We start from the raw sequence: 19,604 nt of genomic DNA on the forward strand, positions 1-19,604 counted from the left end.
AATCCAGCACGTGTTCTGTCCAGTAGTATTTTTTACAAAGATTTTAAAATAAAAATAAGGTGTAATTTCATTTGCAAAATGATACAACATTGATGCAGTAATTCCATAGGTGAGATTTTGACAAAAAATATTTAATTGTGTTTTTATCACTTGATAGATGAACCTATAAATTACCCATAAACCCATAAATTACATTTGTAACAATATAAATACCATCAGTCTAGACGCACAACAGAAAGGCAGATGAAAGATGCACATTTCATTCATGCCTTCTGAAAAAAATCATTATTGCTTTTCCTTTCCGGCTGGTCCAGACACTTTACAAGTGCTTTTTAATTTGCGGAGCAAGAGTAGTTTCCCAACCAGTGAGTCACAAATTCATTGATTTAGACACATCAGACAAACCTGAAAAAAACATTTACACCTAAAAGTAATGAGAAACTTCAGTCACAACTTTACTACAAAACTATAATTATAAAACTATAATATTTCTGTCTGATAATTTCAGTGCTTTGAGTCAAATTGTGGCTCTTATTCAAAATGAACCCTCAACTACTGTACACTAGACGTATATGTACAGGCACTCACAGTTATCTCATACTGCATTACAAAGTCAATTTGCCCACTTTTGAATCACTAAAACTCAAAATTATTAATTATTCAGTCCATATATTGTATAAAGTCACTTTTTGACCGACTTTAAATTCTTCATTTCTTAGTCACACATTTAACAGGGCTACAACTTTACTCTTTTGTAGTATGTACTATTTTCTTCCTTGTCCAAGTACTTAAATCGTTAATTGAACACAGTTTTTAAGCATTAGTGACACCATAAGTTACCATTGCACTTAGCATGGTACTGAATAATGCTGCTGGAATAATGTCAATAATGTCCAAATAAAATGCTATTTTATGTATTTTATATCAAGATGAAACAATGAGAAGACTTATTAATGCTGTTGTGTTAGTATTTATAAGAGTGTATGTTGTGATGAAGAGTAGAGCATTTGCTTCGGCTGAGAACTCTTTAAATGCAGTTTAAAAGGTTGCTTGATCTGACAGCATTACATTACAATGTCAAGAATGTTTGATGTCTTTGAGCAAGGTTAAAAAAAGCTTTTTTAAAAGCTTGCTAGCGTGTGTTGCGCTAGATCAAAATTTACCAAAAGTGATTCAAACATGTTGTTTTGATGCAAATCTTTACTTGATTTAGTCATCTTTTCTCTATGTTAAGCATTTGTTTTCTTTATGTTAAGTTTCTTTATGTTATGTTGTAACTTGATTCAAACATGTGGAAAAGCTGTCCATGACTGAATCATGTTCATATTTTTGAGTGATGTTTGTAGGATGCAATTTTTTAACAGTGTAAGATTCTCCCAAATGATCATGGTTTCAACTGTCTTTGTGTAGGACCTTAGTTTTAACAAGCACTTTAAAAAATCAAGAAATGGGATGCAAACTTGCATTAGAACATGCAACTATTTGTTTACAACAACAATGTAATTATTCAGTATTAATACATTATATGTATTTTTATTATAATAAAATATATTTGTATACATTTTCATTTCGTTTAAACATGACATCCAGCTCCAGGTCCCACATTTCACCATATTACTTTACTATATCTATGGCTTTTTGATGGAGGTTTGAAAAGGCTGAATCTGTGACCACAAAATCCCACACTGCCACTATTTCTCATAGTTATTATGTTTCTGGGTGGTTTGTTGAGTAATTGTGATCACACCAACAACTTAAATATCTAAACAGATGTCAGACTTTTGAGAATGTTAAAATAACTTACTGTCATAAACAACAACATTTTCAAATGACTTTTTAATTACATAATCCTAAAACTCATCGCTGGTGTCTGTTTTATACAATTTTCGATTGGAATTAAATAATTTCACATTTAGTTGCTGCTGCTATCACAGTGGATAAAATCTATGTACAAAATAAAAGTATACAGTCATTTTACATATAACGTCAACAGTGGCGCTTTCCTTGAAAATATCTTTGTTGTTTTTTCACATTGTGCTTGGTACAAAATAAGAACTTCTTTCGGGGAATTGGGGTAAGTGTGCGCTAGGGGATATTTACATGAAGCTGAACTTGTGTCATGTGATCTGGTGTGGAGCTTCCAGCATTTCCATTAGGAAAGTGTCTATGGGTGTGTCTCCAATGAGCTTGAAGAAGAACAGGTGCTCCAGGCACTTCAACCCTATGGAACGCAGAGCGGGCAGACGCAGGAGCAGCTTGGCAAACCTTGAAAAGTACATACAGGTTAACTACTCATACTTTACCACCACGTGACCTATATATGTGTATACTTAAAGGGGACATTTCACAAGACTTTCGTAAGATGTAAAATAAATATTTGGTGTCTCCAGGGTATGTATGTGAAGTTCTAGCTCAAAATACCATATACATAATTTGTTAAAATTGTCACTTTGTAGGTGTGAGCAAAAATGTGCCGTTTTTGGGTGTGTCCTTCAAAATGCAAATGAGTTGATCTCTGCACTAAATGGCAGTGCCGTGGTTGGATAGTGCAGATTAAGGGGCGGTATTATCCCCTTTTGACATCACAAGGAGAGCCAAATTTCAATGACCTATTTATTCCCATGCTTGCAGAGAATTGTTTACCAAAACTAAGTTACTGGGTTGATCTTTTTTACATTTTCTAGGTTGATAGAAGTACTGGGCACCCAATTATAGCACTTAAACATGGAAAAAGTCTGATTTTCATGATATGTCACCTTAAAGTCTTTCATAAAAAGGAACAGAAGTGCTTATATAAAAAAACATCAAGGTGGCTGTAGACGAGGTACCTGCCCGGTTGATCGGGGTATTTGTGCTTGGTGTAAGCCTCCAGAGAGGCGTATACCTTTTCCCTCAATCCCTCCACCTCAGATGGATTTGACAATCCTTTTGCATCTAAAAAGTGGACAGTTACATAAACCATAAGAACATGTTTATTTCATCATCTTGTCTTAAAAATGAATAAAACTCTTCATTGATTTAGAGGTTTTTTTAACGGTTTTCAAAACAAACACCTATTTGTGGATAAAGAGACAGGACAGGCTGTTACCTGGGTTAAAGAGGACTATAGCCCTGAGACAGCCCAACTCTGTTTTGTCCATCTGCATGTCCTTCATCTTAGAAACCAGTTCTGTTAATACCCTGCAAACAATACACAGTAACCAGACAGGAGCATCAGACATCAGACCAATTCCATTATTCATTATAAACACACTTGTACAATATAAGGATTCAAAACCTTATAAAAGTGAAAGTATTTAAATGAAATTTATTTGTGATTATGTGACAGTTAAAATGATCTGATCTGACCTGTCAAATATCGAACCCACTCCTGCGCTGTGAGCACTGCTGCGATGGACATGCAGGCCAGTGGCCAATAGGATTCCATCTTTAACAGTCACAGATCGGTGTGAGAATGAGGCGATGAGCAGCTCGTTCCAACCTAAATACACACACACAGAGTGAGAGAGGTTGTATGCTGTATAGTTTATTTCACATGTTTCTACATAAAGGGCCACTGACCTGCTCTCAATAGGATAACCTGATCATCCAGAGGTAGTTCGGAAAAGTGTGGGACTCTTTTAGCCCATTCAACAAGAGTGAAGAGCTGTTTGTCTGCAGCCTGGCAAATGTTGGTCACTGGGTCATTTGTCTGAGAATCAGAGACAGAAATATGTACATATTAACAAAGTACTGCCTGTAGGAGAGGGAAATAATCTCTTGGGTAGATTTTTATTATCTGTTAAAAATTATTTAAAGAGTAACTAAACCCTAAACCAACATTTTTTAGTTAATAACATAGAGGAATGGGGCTTTATTAGTGCTGTTCATTTATTTTAGTAACTTTTTTGACAATTGGGTATTAAGGGTTCTTTAATGCTACAATATATGGTAAAAACGAGTGCTGCCCTCTACAGGTTGAATGGTGGCTATTGCAGTTAAATGTTCCTATTGGATGTTGCGGTACAGCGTGACGTAAGCGGTACCACCCTATGTAAGCAGGTTCAAGCTCACCACGCCTTATTACGATCCCACCACACCCTTGGTACGAGCTCAGTTCGTCCCCTCTCTCCCCGTTGGGGTCTGCCCACTTTTCTTGCATGTTTCAAATATTGCCATTGGGTGAAGTCAGGCTCTGACCAGGGGTTTAGTTACACTTTAAGTAAGGAATAATTGACAATGGGCCCTTGAATTATACGAAAATAATGCACACCCAATGTGGTAATGTGGCACGACGCGAAATGTCATTAAACTGCAGGTGTGCATTATTTTCAAATGATTCAAAGGACCGGAGTCAATTATTCCGCTTATACCACGGATACCACAAACATTGCTCTGGTGCCTATTTTTAAGACATTTGACAAGTTAGGTGTGTGGTTATCGAAAAATAATGCATACTCATGGAACATTTCTCAACCAATCACAATACAGCATTTAACAGCCCTGTGGTATAATCTGATTTAATAACTGTTTATAAGGTAGTTATAACACTACATTAATTGAAGCCCTACAATTTCCAGATTCTATTCCTAAGAAAAATACTTGGTTCCAATCGGGGTTAACTTTGCCAAGATAACAAAGATTTTAAAAAATTACAACATTTCCCATCAGATTTTTCCAAATACAACATTTTATAAATATATGACCTAGGGCTGTGCATTTCAATTTTTGATTCAAACAATTAAAAAAACAAGATAATCGAGGGATGACAATTATTGTGCGATTAAAATATAAATTGTGTGCTGCTGGATGTTTGCAAGGTACTTTGAAGGGACCACTGCTTTGACACATGTATCTTATTTTAACACTTGTTTAATAAAAAGGTTAAATGCATGTTTTCAAAGTCACAGAATAATTGCATTAAATAATCGCAATTATGATTTTTACCAAAATAACCGTGATTATAATTTTGCACAAAACCGAGCAGCCCTAATATGAAAACCTACCTAAAATCACTGTTTGTGATTGACTGTTTTCTACATAGAATGTTCTTTACATTATGTAGGATGATTTCGTGAAAAATAACTAACTTTAATATAGGGCTGTCACGATTATAAAATTTGTCTGACAGTTAATTGTCTAATAAATTGTAATGATTATGACGATTAATTGCCTGTTTTAGAACTTATTTGACTGTTTTATTGCTTAGACATTTAATTTTCATACATTTTTTTGTTTCTTCATTAAATAATTTTCACACGTTGTGATTATTTAAATCTTTTGCGAGGTTTAACTGGCAGTAAATATTAATACACATAACACATATTATAATTTAATGAATATATCTTTCAAAAACTGAAAATTCTTAATAAGATATAAACACAATAAAGTGTCTAAAAAATAACTGAAAGTAAAAATGTAATCAAAATAAACTGACTATACCAGAACAGGCCTTAAATAGTAACCAATCCTATTAAGGTCTTATCAAAGTTTTGCAGCATTTCTTTACATGCTGTCTCTTTAAATACTGTATTGAATTACTTTGCATAATGTATCGTGTTACACTTGTCAGTTAAAGGAATAGTCTACTCATTTTCCATATTGAACTGTGTTATTACCTTAGCTAGGAAAAGTTGATACATCCCTCTGTCATCTGTGTGCGTGCACGTAAGCGCTGGAGCGCGCTGCGACGCTTCGATAGCATTTAGCTTAGCCCCATTCATTCAATGGTACCAATCAGAGATAAAGTTAGAAGTGACCAAACACATCAACGTTTTTCCTATTTAAGACGAGTAGTTATACGAGCAAGTTTGGTGGTACAAAATAAAACGTAGCACTTTTCTAAGCGGATTTAAAAGAGGAACTATATTTTATGGCGTAATAGCACTTTTGGGAGTACTTCGACTCGGCGCAGTAACACCCTCCCTCTCCCATTATGAGAGTGAGAAGGGGAGCGAACTTTTCAGGCGAGTCGAAGTACTCCCAAAAGTGCTATTACGCCATAAAATATAGTTCCTCTTTTAAATCTGCTTAGAAAAGCGCTACGTTTTATTTTGTACCACCAAACTTGCTCGTATAACTACTCGTCTTAAATAGGAAAAACGTTGATGTGTTTGGTCACTTTAACTTTATCTCTAAATGGTACCATTGAATGAATGGGGCTAAGCTAAATGCTATCGAAGTGTCGCAGCGCGCTCCAGCGCTTACGTGCACACACACAGATGATAGAGGGATGTATCAACAATTCTTAGTTAAGGTAATAACATAGTTTAATATTGAAAATGAGTAGACCATTCCCCTAAGGACGCCATCTGATACGGTCTCGTTTAAACAGGCGCTGCAGCTCCCCTTGTGTTGTTTAAAGAGATGTGCAATCATTGCGGTGATCTGAAATCATCACGATGAGGTCAAACAATCGCGATGAGATGATTATTTAATCATTGTGACAGCCCTACTTTTATATATTTTTTAACATCTTTAATATTGACTAAACAAGGTCATGTCAAAAAATGAAATTAATAAGTCAAATCAAACTTTGATGCACCTTATTTTATTATTACATTATGAGACTTTAACCTGAATTTCACAGACGGGGTCACATATGTAAAAAAAAAAAGATCAGAAGGACATGCTTTTTCGACTTCATAAATCATCTCACCGAGTTGCCAGTGCTGGATTCAGTCATGTAAGCTTCAGTCTTGGGTTCTACAGCGAGCTCAGCATCCAGGATCTTCTCCACTGGCATCTCTTCATTAAAGATGCAGCTGGATTCAACTTCATTGTCGCTCCTTTCTCGACCGCGCTGTCTCTCCTCCTGCACCGCTACACATACACAACATCACTATAATACCAAACATCTCAAAAAATTGCACTTATTTTCCATGCTGGTCAACCAGAGGTTTTCCTGTTAAACAGCATTGCAATGTTATTTAATTGATCCACCAAAATTGACCTGGACCAGCATAGTAGTTCATACTGGGTTAATAATACAAAGTATAAAACCAAATAAAAACAACTGGTTCAACTGCATCTGCAATACTACATCAATCCACACCTTCTCTCTTCATCCCCATGGCCAGACACTTCTGATAGCGGCAATATTGGCAGCGGTTACGCTGGCGTTTGTCTATCTGACAGTCCTTACTCTCTCGACACGTGTATGTGAGGTCTTTCCGGATGGTTCTCTTGAAAAATCCCTTGCAGCCCTCGCAGCTGTAAACACCATAATGTTTCCCTGTAAGTAGAAGATCATATATACAAAAGTTAAATCCTATTTACCAAGTCAATAAGGATAAAGTTTGTCTTATGTTAAAAGGACAGCTCTCCCCCCACAAAAACGAAGTATATACAACATCAATGCTGTTCTTCCATAAAACACATGAGAAGAAATAAGAAAGAAAGCTGACTCCTGTACAATGAAAGTAAATAGTGACTGAGACATATTAATTTGTGTTTCACGAAAGAAATATAGTCATACGGGTTACGATGACGCAAGTGTGAGTCAACGATGACAAAATTTGTATTTTAGGTGAGCTGTCGCTTTAAGGTGACTGAAGTTTTCTCGAGTGACTGCTTCTCAAACATGATGAAACATGCACGTGTGTGGGTACGCTTATGAGGGCAGTTACCTGAGGAGCGGTCTCCGCAAATGGCACAGATGTGTTTGGAGAGGCACCCCTGGCTGCCGCACGGGTAACCGCTTATGCCGCCCAGTCCCGGAGGAGGTTTAATGTCCTCTGAACTGCTCACACTGTTCAGAGAGTTCATCTGTAAGACAGGAGAGAGAAAACAATGAGAAAGAGCGAAGCGGTGACAGGACGTGTTTCTGTGCGCACCAGTTTCCTGCCACCTCGACGACCAAATTTGTTACCTGAGCACTTCCTCTTGGGTCACGTGACCTGAGAATGTTTGTGTATGGCTTCCGTTCATTCTTTAGGGCTTTAGGCCTTAACCAACATGAACAGTAAACAGATTTCAAAGAGTTCACGTAGAAGGGATGGGGAAATATTGCAACAATGGAATGTAAACTTTGGTTCGCATATATGTGTCATTAAAGAGAAAGCGTCTGAATACTTCATCCTTTAAAGTGCAGAGATGACTGCAAGTCATTCGGTGGATTACTGCAGCTCAGTGTTTTCCTGTAGTTTAGCTGGTTGAGCATTATGTTAGCAGCACAAAAGATCATGGGTTTGAACCCAGGGAAAACACATACTGATAAATAGTGTATATCTTGCATTGTAAGTCACTTTGGATAAAAGTGTCTGCCAAATGCATAAATGTAAAATCTAATGTCTTCTAACACTGTGACACTGCAGGGTCATCAAAATATTAGCTCTGGTTGTTTGAGCATCCAAACTAAAGTTTGGGGCAGGACTAGCTTTGAGGAAAATATTTAGGAAACATTTGTGGTAGTAGTTTTTCGCAATTCTGTGAAGCAAAACATGCTTCACTTTCAATAGCTGTAAAGTGAGATTTTATTTTACTTTTCTATTCACCAATAGAGGGCAGCAAAAGCTATAACAAAAGTGGCAAGTTTTATGAGCGAAACAAGATCATGGTCAAGTAGACAGAGCAGATCAATCTTATACAATTACACAGACACGCCTAAAGAGAGAGAGAAAGTCAAAGAACTGAAAAAAAAATCAATAAAATCCCTTTATTGCTCAATAGCCGCTCCGTACGCTTAAAGGAAAACACCACAGTTTTTCAATTTTTACTATGTTCTTACCTCAAATTAGACAAATTAATACATACCTATCTATTTTGAATGCGTGCACTTAATCTTTGTACAGCGCCTCGTGTATGTGTTAGCATTTAGCCTAGCCCCATTCATTCCTTAGGATCCAAACAGGAATTAATTTAGAAGCCACCAAACACTTCCATGTTATCCGTATTTAAAGACTGTTAAATGAGAAGTTACACGAGTAAGTATGGTGGCACAAAATAAAACTTTTGTTTGGAGCCATAGGAATGGATGGGGCTAGGCTAAATGCCAACACATTCAAGAAGCGCAGTACAAAGATTTAAAGTGCACGCATTGAAAAAAGATAGGGATAAGAACAATAATAAAATATAAAAGACGGTGGTGTTTTCCTTTAACACGACATCATTTATCTTTCATACAATGAAAAACTTGCATTTTTCATGTATCTCAGAACTAGTTCATGCATATTTCATACAAACTTTCCCTCCGAAACTTTGCAAGAAAACAGTATTAAGCTTTCATTTAAACTGCCTAAAACATCTTGCCCTTCAGGCTTTCAAGCCAAACACAACCCAGCACTCATGTTAAGAGCGAGAAGTCTTAATTTTGACACTCTCAAACCTTAAAGGGATAGCACCTTACACACACACACACACACACATGCACATTTTGTGAGAGTGCTATCCTAAAACTGTAAGCATGTTTGAGACAGTGAGGCAGAAAGATGCTGTGAAGGTGATAAACAGCACGCATGCATTCATTCAAGTCACCATCACCTTCCTTTAATCTGCCGCCTATAGTCTACAGTATATTATTAAAAACGCTTGGGTCTTGATCACAAGTATCATTTCTACTACAGAGGTGTTGCTCCTCTCAGGTGAGACATTCACATATGACACTATTTATTGCTAATTTTATGGTAGGTTTCCGCAGCTTTCTAGAAGCGTGGCATATTGCGCCCGCTGTACCGCAGCCTCAACGCAATGATATCTCTCTGCATGTGAGCCAAGGTTATACTAGGGCTGTCCGTCACGCTACATTAGCTCTTTTTAGGCTAGACTAAACTGAATGGGCTGTTCTCCCTCAGGCTGAAGGGAGGCCCTGCAGAGGAAAGAAGAGATGCATTAAAAGAGCATTCTGCATTTCCCTCATTGACTGTTGTGTATACAGTCGAGGTTTGTCCTAATGGATGTTAAAGAGATAGTCACCCAGACATGAAATTCTATCATCATGTTGTTTAAAAACACATGAACACAAAATGGGAAGTGTTAATGACTGACAGCCTCAGTCACCATTCAATTTCACAGCATACAATGGAAACAAATGGTAAGTGAAGCAGTTCTTGTTGATATTCTTGTTTTTTTTAAAGGAACAAAGAAAGTCATATGAGTTTTAACATAGTATACAGTACAGGGGGGTGAATTATGACAGATTTTTTTTTGGGGGGGGGGGGGTGAACTGTCCCCTTAAGAAAAGTCCCATTACCTCCTCTTATGACAGAAATTACACATGCAAAGGGGCTGTTTATACAATCAGATCACAACTGGACGAGAGAGACACATTCACTTCATTTTAATCCGTCTCTTTTGTCCACTTTCGACCACTTCTGTCCTGATTACTTTAATGGGGTGTTTTGTGGGCGAGTCCCTCTGCTTTCGTTTAAAGGGGACATTTCACAAGACGTCAGATGATGTCAAATAAATCTTTGGTGTATCTCCAGAGTACATATGTGAAGTTTTAGCTCAAAATACCATTTAGATAATTTATCATAGCATGTTAAAATTGTCACTTTGTAGGTGTGAACAAAAATGTGCCGTTTTGTGTGTGTCCTTTTAAATGCAAATGAGCTGATCGCTGTACTAAATGGCAGTGCCGTGGTTGGATAGGGCAGATTAAGGAGCAGTATTATCCCCTTCTGACATCACAAGGAGAGCCTAATTTTAATTACCTATTTTTTCACATGCTCGCAGAAAGTGGTTTACCAAAACTAAGTTACTGGGTTGATCTTTTTCACATTTTCTAGGTTGACAGAAGCACTGGGGACACAATCATAGCACTTAAACATGGAAAAGAGATCAGCCTCTATGAAAGCCTGAAGGCCGCGCTGAACCACGGGTTCATGCAAGAAGTCATGTCCGATGTAAAAACATTCTGCTCGGTACATGTAAGTCAGTACATCACACATGAGATCAATAAACGAAGAGTAGGCAGTCTTTTGAAGCTGCTCGAATACATTCGACCACATGCACGTCTACACTACAAAAGCAAATGCATTTTCGACTAGCTCTAAATGTGGTCGCAAGTGGACCAGCTCAAAACGTTTTACACCCCGTTTACACCTGTTTTTAGCTTGTCCACTTGTGATCCAATTTACCACAATGCATCTTAATACCAGATGTAAACAGCCTCAAAGAAAGAAAAACACTACGCTGGGTAATAGCAAACGGGTGATTCTCGTGAAATTAGACTTATGAGGTGTCAAGAAACATAAATGCAAAGTAAGAGTATCAAAATAAGAAGCATACAGTTACAAAAATCTCTTTACGTACTATTTTGCACATGACATTTCAAATGACATCATACTAACCAATTTCATTGTTTTTTCCACACTTAAGGGGAAAATTTTCATTACCACAATGTATCCATGACTGGATTTGGGTTCTTTGACATGGAAATATTTATTATTAAAAAATCTAAAAAATAAAAAGTTTCAGTGCATGTTATACTATAAACATTTACAGTAAAGAAACATGTGGTATTTGGTGATCATTGGTATATGTAGAGACAATAATAAGGAATATAAATGTATCCAAGAAAAAATGTCTCATCCTCCGCAACAATTTTCAGTCATTGTTTAAGCCCTCAAGGGACTGACATTTAAAAAAAAAATTTGTTGGAAAGGACATAATTGACTGTGACATAGATTACAATTGCCCTAACATCATTTTTTATGCTATTTTAAAATCTAAATTTTCGGGTTGCAAAGTTTGCGCATGTGCCAAACCTCTGCCTGGTAGCCACTCAAGATGGCTACCAGGTAAACAGTTCTTATTTTTTCTCTCCAGATAAAAGTTGAAATTTTGTTTGTCATAGTACCTAGACAACTTTTTAGTGCTCATTACCAAAACATGAGTTTGTAAATGCATATATTTAAAGGCGGAGTCCACGATGTTTGAAAAACGCGTTGGAAAAGGAGACGGGCCGACTACCAAAACACACTTATAGCCAATAAAATCAAATCAAATACCGGGTTGCGTATGTGTGGGGCGGGTCTATCAACAGAAGGTCCAGATTCTATTGGGGTAGGGGCGTGTTTGTTTAGGTGATTTCAAATATCAACATTGGCTTTCAAACATCATGGACTCCGCCTTTAATGTAATATCATGTTGCGGTAATGATATATTGTTTTACTAAAAGATTTAAATAATTCTATAGGACATATTTTTTAAATCCTCTAAAAATAATGGTTATAGTAAGTTTAGACCTTAATCTTATACACTCCTAGAAAGGATGTGTTAATTTTTTACACATCATTGTGTGGTAAGCTTTTAACACATTATGTGTAATTTTAACACATTATGTGTCATTTTCTGTTGATTTTGTGTTAAAATATAACACATGTTGTGTTAAAAGTAACACAAAATGTGTTGTTTCAATAATAACACAGCGATGGGTGAATTCTGGGACAACGCATTTAGTGTGTTGTCCCAGAATCAACACTAATGTGTTGTTTTTAACACATTCGTTCTAAGAGTGTATGTGCAAAAAAAATTGGCATCAAGGGCTTTTAAAAAAAATCTGATACTGGACACCTTTTAAGTCAGGATTTCGTGAGAATCACCCGAACATTTAATCTCAATCTGGCCTTTCTGTGACGTTCTTGTATTATTGAGTGTGTATTGGTTTGCTAGCACAGTAGGTCACCTGACCTTTCTCTGTACTGTACCTGAGGACTGTGGAGTGCTCCATAACCCATTCCAGATGTGGTGGGCATGGAGGCTGCGGGTGAACCCAAGGAGGAGGAGGTGATGACTGAGTAGGGTGACCCTATACCATTGATTATAGAAGAGTGGTGGTGGGTCACCATGGAGCTGAGAGGAGGCTGGGATGGAGGAGAGCTCAGGTGGCTGTGGGTCACCTGCAAAGAAGAACCTGAAAAAAAAGACAAGGTTGGGAAAAAATGTCATTCGTTTATGTCTTCAGCCTGTTCATCCTGTTCCACAATCATGATTTTATTGTATAAATATAGAAAATATAGAGTGGCAGTTTGACATTTTCATGAAAGAAATGCTGCGAGACATCTCGGTCATGAGGTTAATGATTGGTGGCATTTTCACTGTAGCTGAGGTCACAGGTGTGACTGAATTCAAGCACTCGGGGCTCATCACACATCAGCCTCATCTGAGTGCAAGATGTAGGCTGTTTCTTCTCTTATACATACATAAACATGTTTATGTGTCTTAATGTTTATATTGTTTAAAACCTGTGTACTGTACATCTTATTTGTTATCATTACGCTTAATTTTAGTGCTTACGTTAATAAAACGCTTTAAATGTTATAGTAAACAGCCTTTATTACGTCAAAAATTATGTCATCATTTACTTACCCTTAAATGATACTCACCATTTACTCAATGTTTCTTTATTCTGTTGAACACAAAATATATTTTGATAAATGATGTTAAGCACACAGTTGACGGTACCCGTTGACTTCCATAGTATAAGCAAATACTAGTTAATGTATGCCATCAACTCTGTGCTTCCATTGTTTCACAAAACATCTTTTGTGTAAAAAAAAAGGAAACTAAAGGTCAACACGAGGGTGGGTAATTGATGACATAATTTTCATTTTTGGGTGAACTATGCCTTCAAAAATCTTAGCTGCTATGGTGGTCTTAGCTGATCTTCTAGTCAAACTGGCGTCTATCTGATGTTCCAGCCTGGCCAACAAGTTACCAAGTGCCCCAAAACCAGCTAAGACCACCAATCCAGGTTAGGTTTATTAAAGCTGTTTTAATAGACCCCTTCACAGTTCACGTCACAGGCGGTTCCCACTGCGCATGTCGGGGTCAGAAAAGTCATTACAGCAGATTAAGTTGCGTATTATTCGGTATCGTCAAAAATGCCTACTTGCGTCGTGGGCTTTGAAAATCGCACCAGGTCTGCCGTTAAGTTTTTCGGGATTCCTGCAGAATCTCAAAATAAAAAAATACAACATCTGTGGCTGCAAGCAATTAACGTGCAGACTGGGACATTGCAAATATAAAAGAGGCTTGTGTTTGTAGTGCTCACTTCATTTCAGGTAAGTCATCATTTTCAGCCCTGTTAGATTAAACTAGAAAGCCTAAATGGTATGAACAGTTTGACTCCGTGCTGCGCGCGCACCCGATAATCATTCAATGTTTACAAACCTTGAAGGGGTCTATAGAATACAAACAAAAGCTTCTATTAATAACACACTTTTCAACAAAACTCTGCCTGGCTGTATAAAGAAGTGATGCATCTTACAAATACACTGCAGCTTTAACATTGATTTTACAACCAGCCAAATGCAATTGCTCATGTCAGTCGGCCCAAAAATATGTTTTCACTTACTGTATTTAAAAGGCATTACAGTGTCTGTTTTCCAAACGTGTCTGTTCATCTTATGTGGGATGTTTTGTACAAAATAAGGGCATTTTAGATAGCCAGTGAGGTGTCCTCTACACCCCGCACAATCACAAGTGAGATAGAGATATATGAGAGAGGGATTTTTGTGTCCTGACGAGATTTTAGTGGTATTAACGGCATCTAAATGTCACATCCCTACTGAAAAATCCAGCCAAAACCAGCACAAGCTGGTAGCTGGCTCCAGCTGGTTGTAGCTGGCCCAAGGTGGCTTATGCTGGACCTCCCAGCCTGACAAAGCTGGTCATGCTGGTGGGCCAGCTGGTATTCCAGCATGACCAGCTAAGTCCAGCTAGACCAGCTTAAAATTTGACCAAAACACAGCTAGACCAGCTTGCTACACCAGCAAAACCAGCTTCCTACACCAGCAAAACCAGCTAAAACCAAGCTGGGGACCAGCTAAAACCAGCTCACCAGCTTATGCTGGTCTTAGCTGGATTTTTCAGTAGGGATTCCAACCAGAAGGAACATCCATCCTTGAAACGACAGAGTGTTGATGTTTACAGCCATAGTTCCTGCACGTGATGATCATTCGGTTTCTGGAACAACTTAAGGAGATCAGTTTCCCTAATATAATCCTTTAGGCCTGGACATGTTTCTTTAAACCACAATTTTAACTTTGCATACCATTAATGCATGTCTCTTTTAAACGGATTCTTAAAAAACCCACTGTTATGAGTAAGGGTGTCACGAAAATCGAAATCAATTAAAATTAACAACCTCAAACTTTGAATTAAAAAATGGAATCGTCGATGCTGCCACGCTCCATGTCACGTCCGGTCGGGTTGTTATTACCAAGCTCCTCTAACTTTGCTGGCTACAGCGAGTCAAAAGATAGCATGGCAGACGCAGGAGACACCATGCAAGCTGCTCTTTACATGGGAAACAAAAAACAGCAAGCGCCTCCCGCCTTCAGCTGAACTCAATCAGAGCATGCGCGCGTGCACAGCAGAACGGCGTCTGTGCCAGGACTGGTCGTTTCTCTGAACTAAAATTCACAACAACTTATTTCAGTTGCTTAAGAGTTATGAAAACAACATTTAAACATGACTTACTGGGGTATAGTCTCACAATCTTGTCTGACGGTAATAAAAGCACATTTTTAAGGTGCAAAGTACTGACATGAAGTTTCGTTTTATCAGGTATGTGCGTGTACCATATTTTTCCACTGGCAGTACGACTAACATGGCAGGGCATCTCCGGGTTCAAGGTTATATTTCATAAAAGTCTAGTCTAAAAATGGCAAAGTATTTTTTGTGCTTTCAAATCTAATCGAATCGTGACCTTAGAATCGAAAATGTAATCGAATTGAGGATTTGGAGAACCGTGACACCCCTAGTTATGAGCATTACTTGTGCTACAAACAGTTATTTTGACACCTGATACAGTGTTACGCAGCAACACTAAACAACTGTTTCCTTGAAAAATACTTTTAAAGCTCTGTTTGTTTTAGCATCCAGATCAATCTGACATAGCAAAATTGGTTCAATCGATGGTGTGTGTTTGGGTTATCAGTTTGGCCAACCAAAGACAGATGATAAGAGTACTTCAGAAATTTTGCTAATGGTTATGGCTAAAAATGTCACTCATTTTATTTTAAACAAATGTTGTAATCTTTGACATATAACTGATGTACGGATATACATTTTTGAACTGAATATTTTAAAAATATTGAAATATTACAGATATCCTACATTTTTAATAATCAAATCCCAAATTATCAATGTGACCAATAAACACAAATTCTGAAACACTTGACAATATCAATTTAAGTTGGATAGGTTTGAATAGAACTGATCACTTGATTATATTTAGCATATGCTAGTGATTGACACCGTTCTTCTTTATGGCCTATACTGTAAAGTCACAGCGCATAAATTTTGATTTTTAAATCTAAAAATATATATATATTGCATAGTGCATTAACTGCCACCTATTATTAGCATAGCTTATTGACCAGCTTGTTTCTAACACACATCCTGATGTATGTGTAGTTTGTGTTATTTTCAGTGCCATGAGCTCTGTATATACTGACAGATGTAAACATCCTATAATAAAAGATAGCATTACGTATTTAAGTCAAATATAATGCAATTATTCTCCACACTCCTAGTCTTTCAAACAACATTCGGCTCATTAGCAGTGATTATCTTACCTGAATGCTGTCCCATCTACAGACTGTTTTTTTTTTTAGAGAAAGAGCAGAAAGTCTGCTAATATCACACACAAACCGCAAGTCTGTGAACCAACAACATATGAAAACATAAACATGTGAACAACCTTATCTCTTTTGGTTCCACTAGGTTATTTTTTTTTTTAGGAAAAGATACCAAATTGGATCTTAAAGCTATGGGGGTCCTGAAACAATTTCCCCTGGGGGATGTGTGGCAGAGTGATGCTGGATTACCTCAGATTAAGGAGATTATCATATTGTGAATCACAAGAGAACTGGTTAACTGATGCAAGACTAAAATCTGATAATTAGGGTGTCGTTCTAAATGTCAGAGTGGGAATGCGGGCAGATTTGGCTTTGTGGTTGTGTCTTTAATCAAATGTTTTGACAGTCAAGCTACAGTCAAATCTTTAAATTCTAAAAATGTATTCATTATTTTAGGAATCTATAGATTTTTTATTAGAAAAATATGAATTGATAATACAGAGAGTGGTGCTAATTTGTTAATTTTTTTAAAGTTAAAATAAGTTGCTATTTAGGAGTGACCTTCCATGCACTCTCAGAAAATGATACAAACGCATTATCCTTTAAAAAGGTCCTAATATGCACCATTTAGGCACAGGTATGAGATACTACTTTTTAGGTAAAAATGTGCTTTATTTGAAAGGGTACCGCCCCAGTGACAGCTTTTGTACCATTTTCTGAGAGTGTGGGATGCGAAACAGCCAACATCGTCAAGGATAACGTGGGTCATCTGGAACATAGATCGTCTCTAAACTACCTTTAAGAGCCTGTCATAATTGGGGCAGAAAGGTGGTCAATTTGATTAGCAAGCTAAATAACAGCTCGGCCTGTGTTGAAGGTAGTCACCATTAATGGCCAGGCTTTTTGGACTGAATGTTATCTAATGGATCAGGCACTATGTGTTCAAACTTGTTTTTGTGCTGCTGATCTAAAATAGCGACAGTGTACTTTTGATGCAAGCAGACTTTCAGACATTTGACGTTATTCAAAGCAATTACAGCATCACAAAAGTCAACAAACACAGGTGAGACAGCAATGACTTCCAGATTTCTTCTTAAGAAACAATTGCAATCAGTGAAGAGTGAATAGGATATCACAGCCTTTACCTGGAGGCCAGTATAAACGCAAGTAAGAAAGGGGTCTTTAAACACCAATGACACAACTACTTGTCTATCATATAGGCTATCTACTGAAACATGAGCTGAACCCACAGATACAACAAAATGTGCTTTCCTTGCTATATTAAAGAATGCACACAAATTTGCCTTTATTTACTTTATATATATTTATGGATGATAAAAATTCTTGGAGTTGTGTACCAGCAAGGTAATGAATCAATCATGTTACCCTCATTCTTTCCTCATTTCTTAAAGCATGCCATAAATGACAGTACTACTAGTCATAACATCGTTAACCTTTCAAGTGAATTTTTAATGACTAACAGAGTGACTAATTAATGTATCATTTTGATTATGCTGCTTTTAGTTTTAGCTCTTAGTTTTAGTTTAGTCAAAATGACGTGCGCGTGAAATGATGCAATTACGAAGTTTGAGGAGCGTGCACAATTTATCGCGAACCGAAGATAAACTTCAAATGGACACTAAGTTCACAGGTTGCCATTGACCACAAAATTAAAGATGAAATTAAGAAAAAAAACATCAAGAGGGTGTTAATGAAGGAAAATTAGTTCAGTGTCGATGTTATACGATGTGACAAGTATGGTCGCTTTCTTTAAAAAATGTTCAAACACCTTCAACACACAGTCCGGAGAATTTAATAGGTGTGATGATGAGCAACATTTCAGCACTAAGTCAATCATCTTAGGCTTGATATAAGCCCCTATGCTCATTCATATCAGTGCTGTTAATAAATCACATTGACATGTATTTATTTGTTTGTTAGCAGACGCTTTTATATTACAAATGAGGGAGAAATCAATATTGAACTAGTACTGCGTACTCAATACTTGATTAGCCTATAATTAAAGATGTACAATATGCTTATTGTGCATTGTTTATTTTAGTCTACTCAACTTGATGATTGTGCCAAAATCAAATAATCGTAACTGCATGACCAGCAGAGTAATGGAAAATCCACGTTCCACTTGTCAGTATCGTGACATCAGATCTGTTGTGATCTTTACTCGTGACCGCTTGATCCTGTTTGGGGCATCTTGGGTTGTCTTAAACCTTTTGTAAACTGGCTACAAAATCAAAACTGTTGTCAAATAAATAAACCAGGACATACTGCTGTCCAGATACAAACTGAGAGCCATTAATAACTACTCGACAGCGAACAGTTTAGCAAGAGGCGCTCTGGAAAGCTATAAATTACATAACCGCAATTAAAGTGCCAACCCCTGACCCTGACTGAGAGGCACAATCTTTATCACCTGATTTTAACATTGGCACTGGTTCCAAGTCAATACACATGACACGACAGCGCCGATAACTCAAACAAGTACAATTTATGACCAAATCGTACAAAGTCCGTCAAGAGAATTCGTAGTTCAGATAAGGCAGAGCATGAGGGGACTCAGAAACAGACGCGTACAAATGAAAAAACGCGGACCTGGGAAGGAAAAGGAAAACAAAACTACTAAACACTTACTAAGATGTAGATACGTGTCGTTATTATCCATGTTTTGATGAATGTGAAAAAAACAATCCAAATATCTTGTAAAGTCTCTTGTTTTTCCGCGCTGGACGGCAGCATCTCCCCGCTGCTGTCCGCGATCTGACTGAGTATTCGCTGCTGCCACACGAGGGGCCCCACCAAGGGGGTGGCGAGGGCCAGACCTCTTCCAATGACAGCCTACTAAAGCTGCAGAAATTAGAAATGTGGAAGGAAACAAAGACAACATACGGTTGTTTACTCAATAATAATGGATCAGACGTCATTATTTATAAAATAAGATACATTCAAACTCTTTGTCTTAAGTCCACATTTGGGAACCAAATACTTATATTTAATATGCAATGATGTATACAGTGCGAACAGAAGTATAATGCATCATACACAGACTAGCTACCTTGTTTTATTCAAAAGAAAACAAGG

General features: G+C 37.3%; 1 protein-coding gene across 1 annotated transcript; it reads right to left on the bottom strand.

The window, feature by feature from the left end:
* Positions 1-1,517: 1,517 nt before the first annotated feature.
* Positions 1,518-19,364, bottom strand: rxrga (retinoid x receptor, gamma a). The gene is made up of 10 exons (XM_055202403.2): positions 19,158-19,364; positions 12,630-12,835; positions 7,608-7,746; positions 7,034-7,213; positions 6,638-6,801; positions 3,562-3,691; positions 3,349-3,481; positions 3,089-3,180; positions 2,829-2,934; positions 1,518-2,265 (listed from the first exon to the last, which is right to left on the bottom strand). The coding sequence occupies exons 1-10, from the start codon at positions 19,186-19,188 to the stop codon at positions 2,118-2,120; spliced, it is 1,329 nt and encodes a 442-aa protein (XP_055058378.1). The 5' UTR covers positions 19,189-19,364; the 3' UTR covers positions 1,518-2,117.
* Positions 19,365-19,604: the final 240 nt, after the last annotated feature.

The sequence above is a fragment of the Misgurnus anguillicaudatus genome, chromosome 2 (genome assembly GCF_027580225.2).
Source record: "Misgurnus anguillicaudatus chromosome 2, ASM2758022v2, whole genome shotgun sequence".
Taxonomy (NCBI): Eukaryota; Metazoa; Chordata; class Actinopteri; order Cypriniformes; family Cobitidae; genus Misgurnus; species Misgurnus anguillicaudatus.

Excerpts from the sequence above, each read along its gene's own strand:
- rxrga (XM_055202403.2), bottom strand. The coding sequence starts at position 19,188 with ATGGATAATAACGACACGTATCTACATCTTA. Across the intron at positions 12,836-19,157 it reads CGACACGTATCTACATCTTA|GTTCTTCTTTGCAGGTGACC; the intron begins GTAAGTGTTTAG and ends CTTTTTTTTCAG. Across the intron at positions 7,747-12,629 it reads GAGCACTCCACAGTCCTCAG|ATGAACTCTCTGAACAGTGT; the intron begins GTACAGTACAGA and ends CCTGTCTTACAG.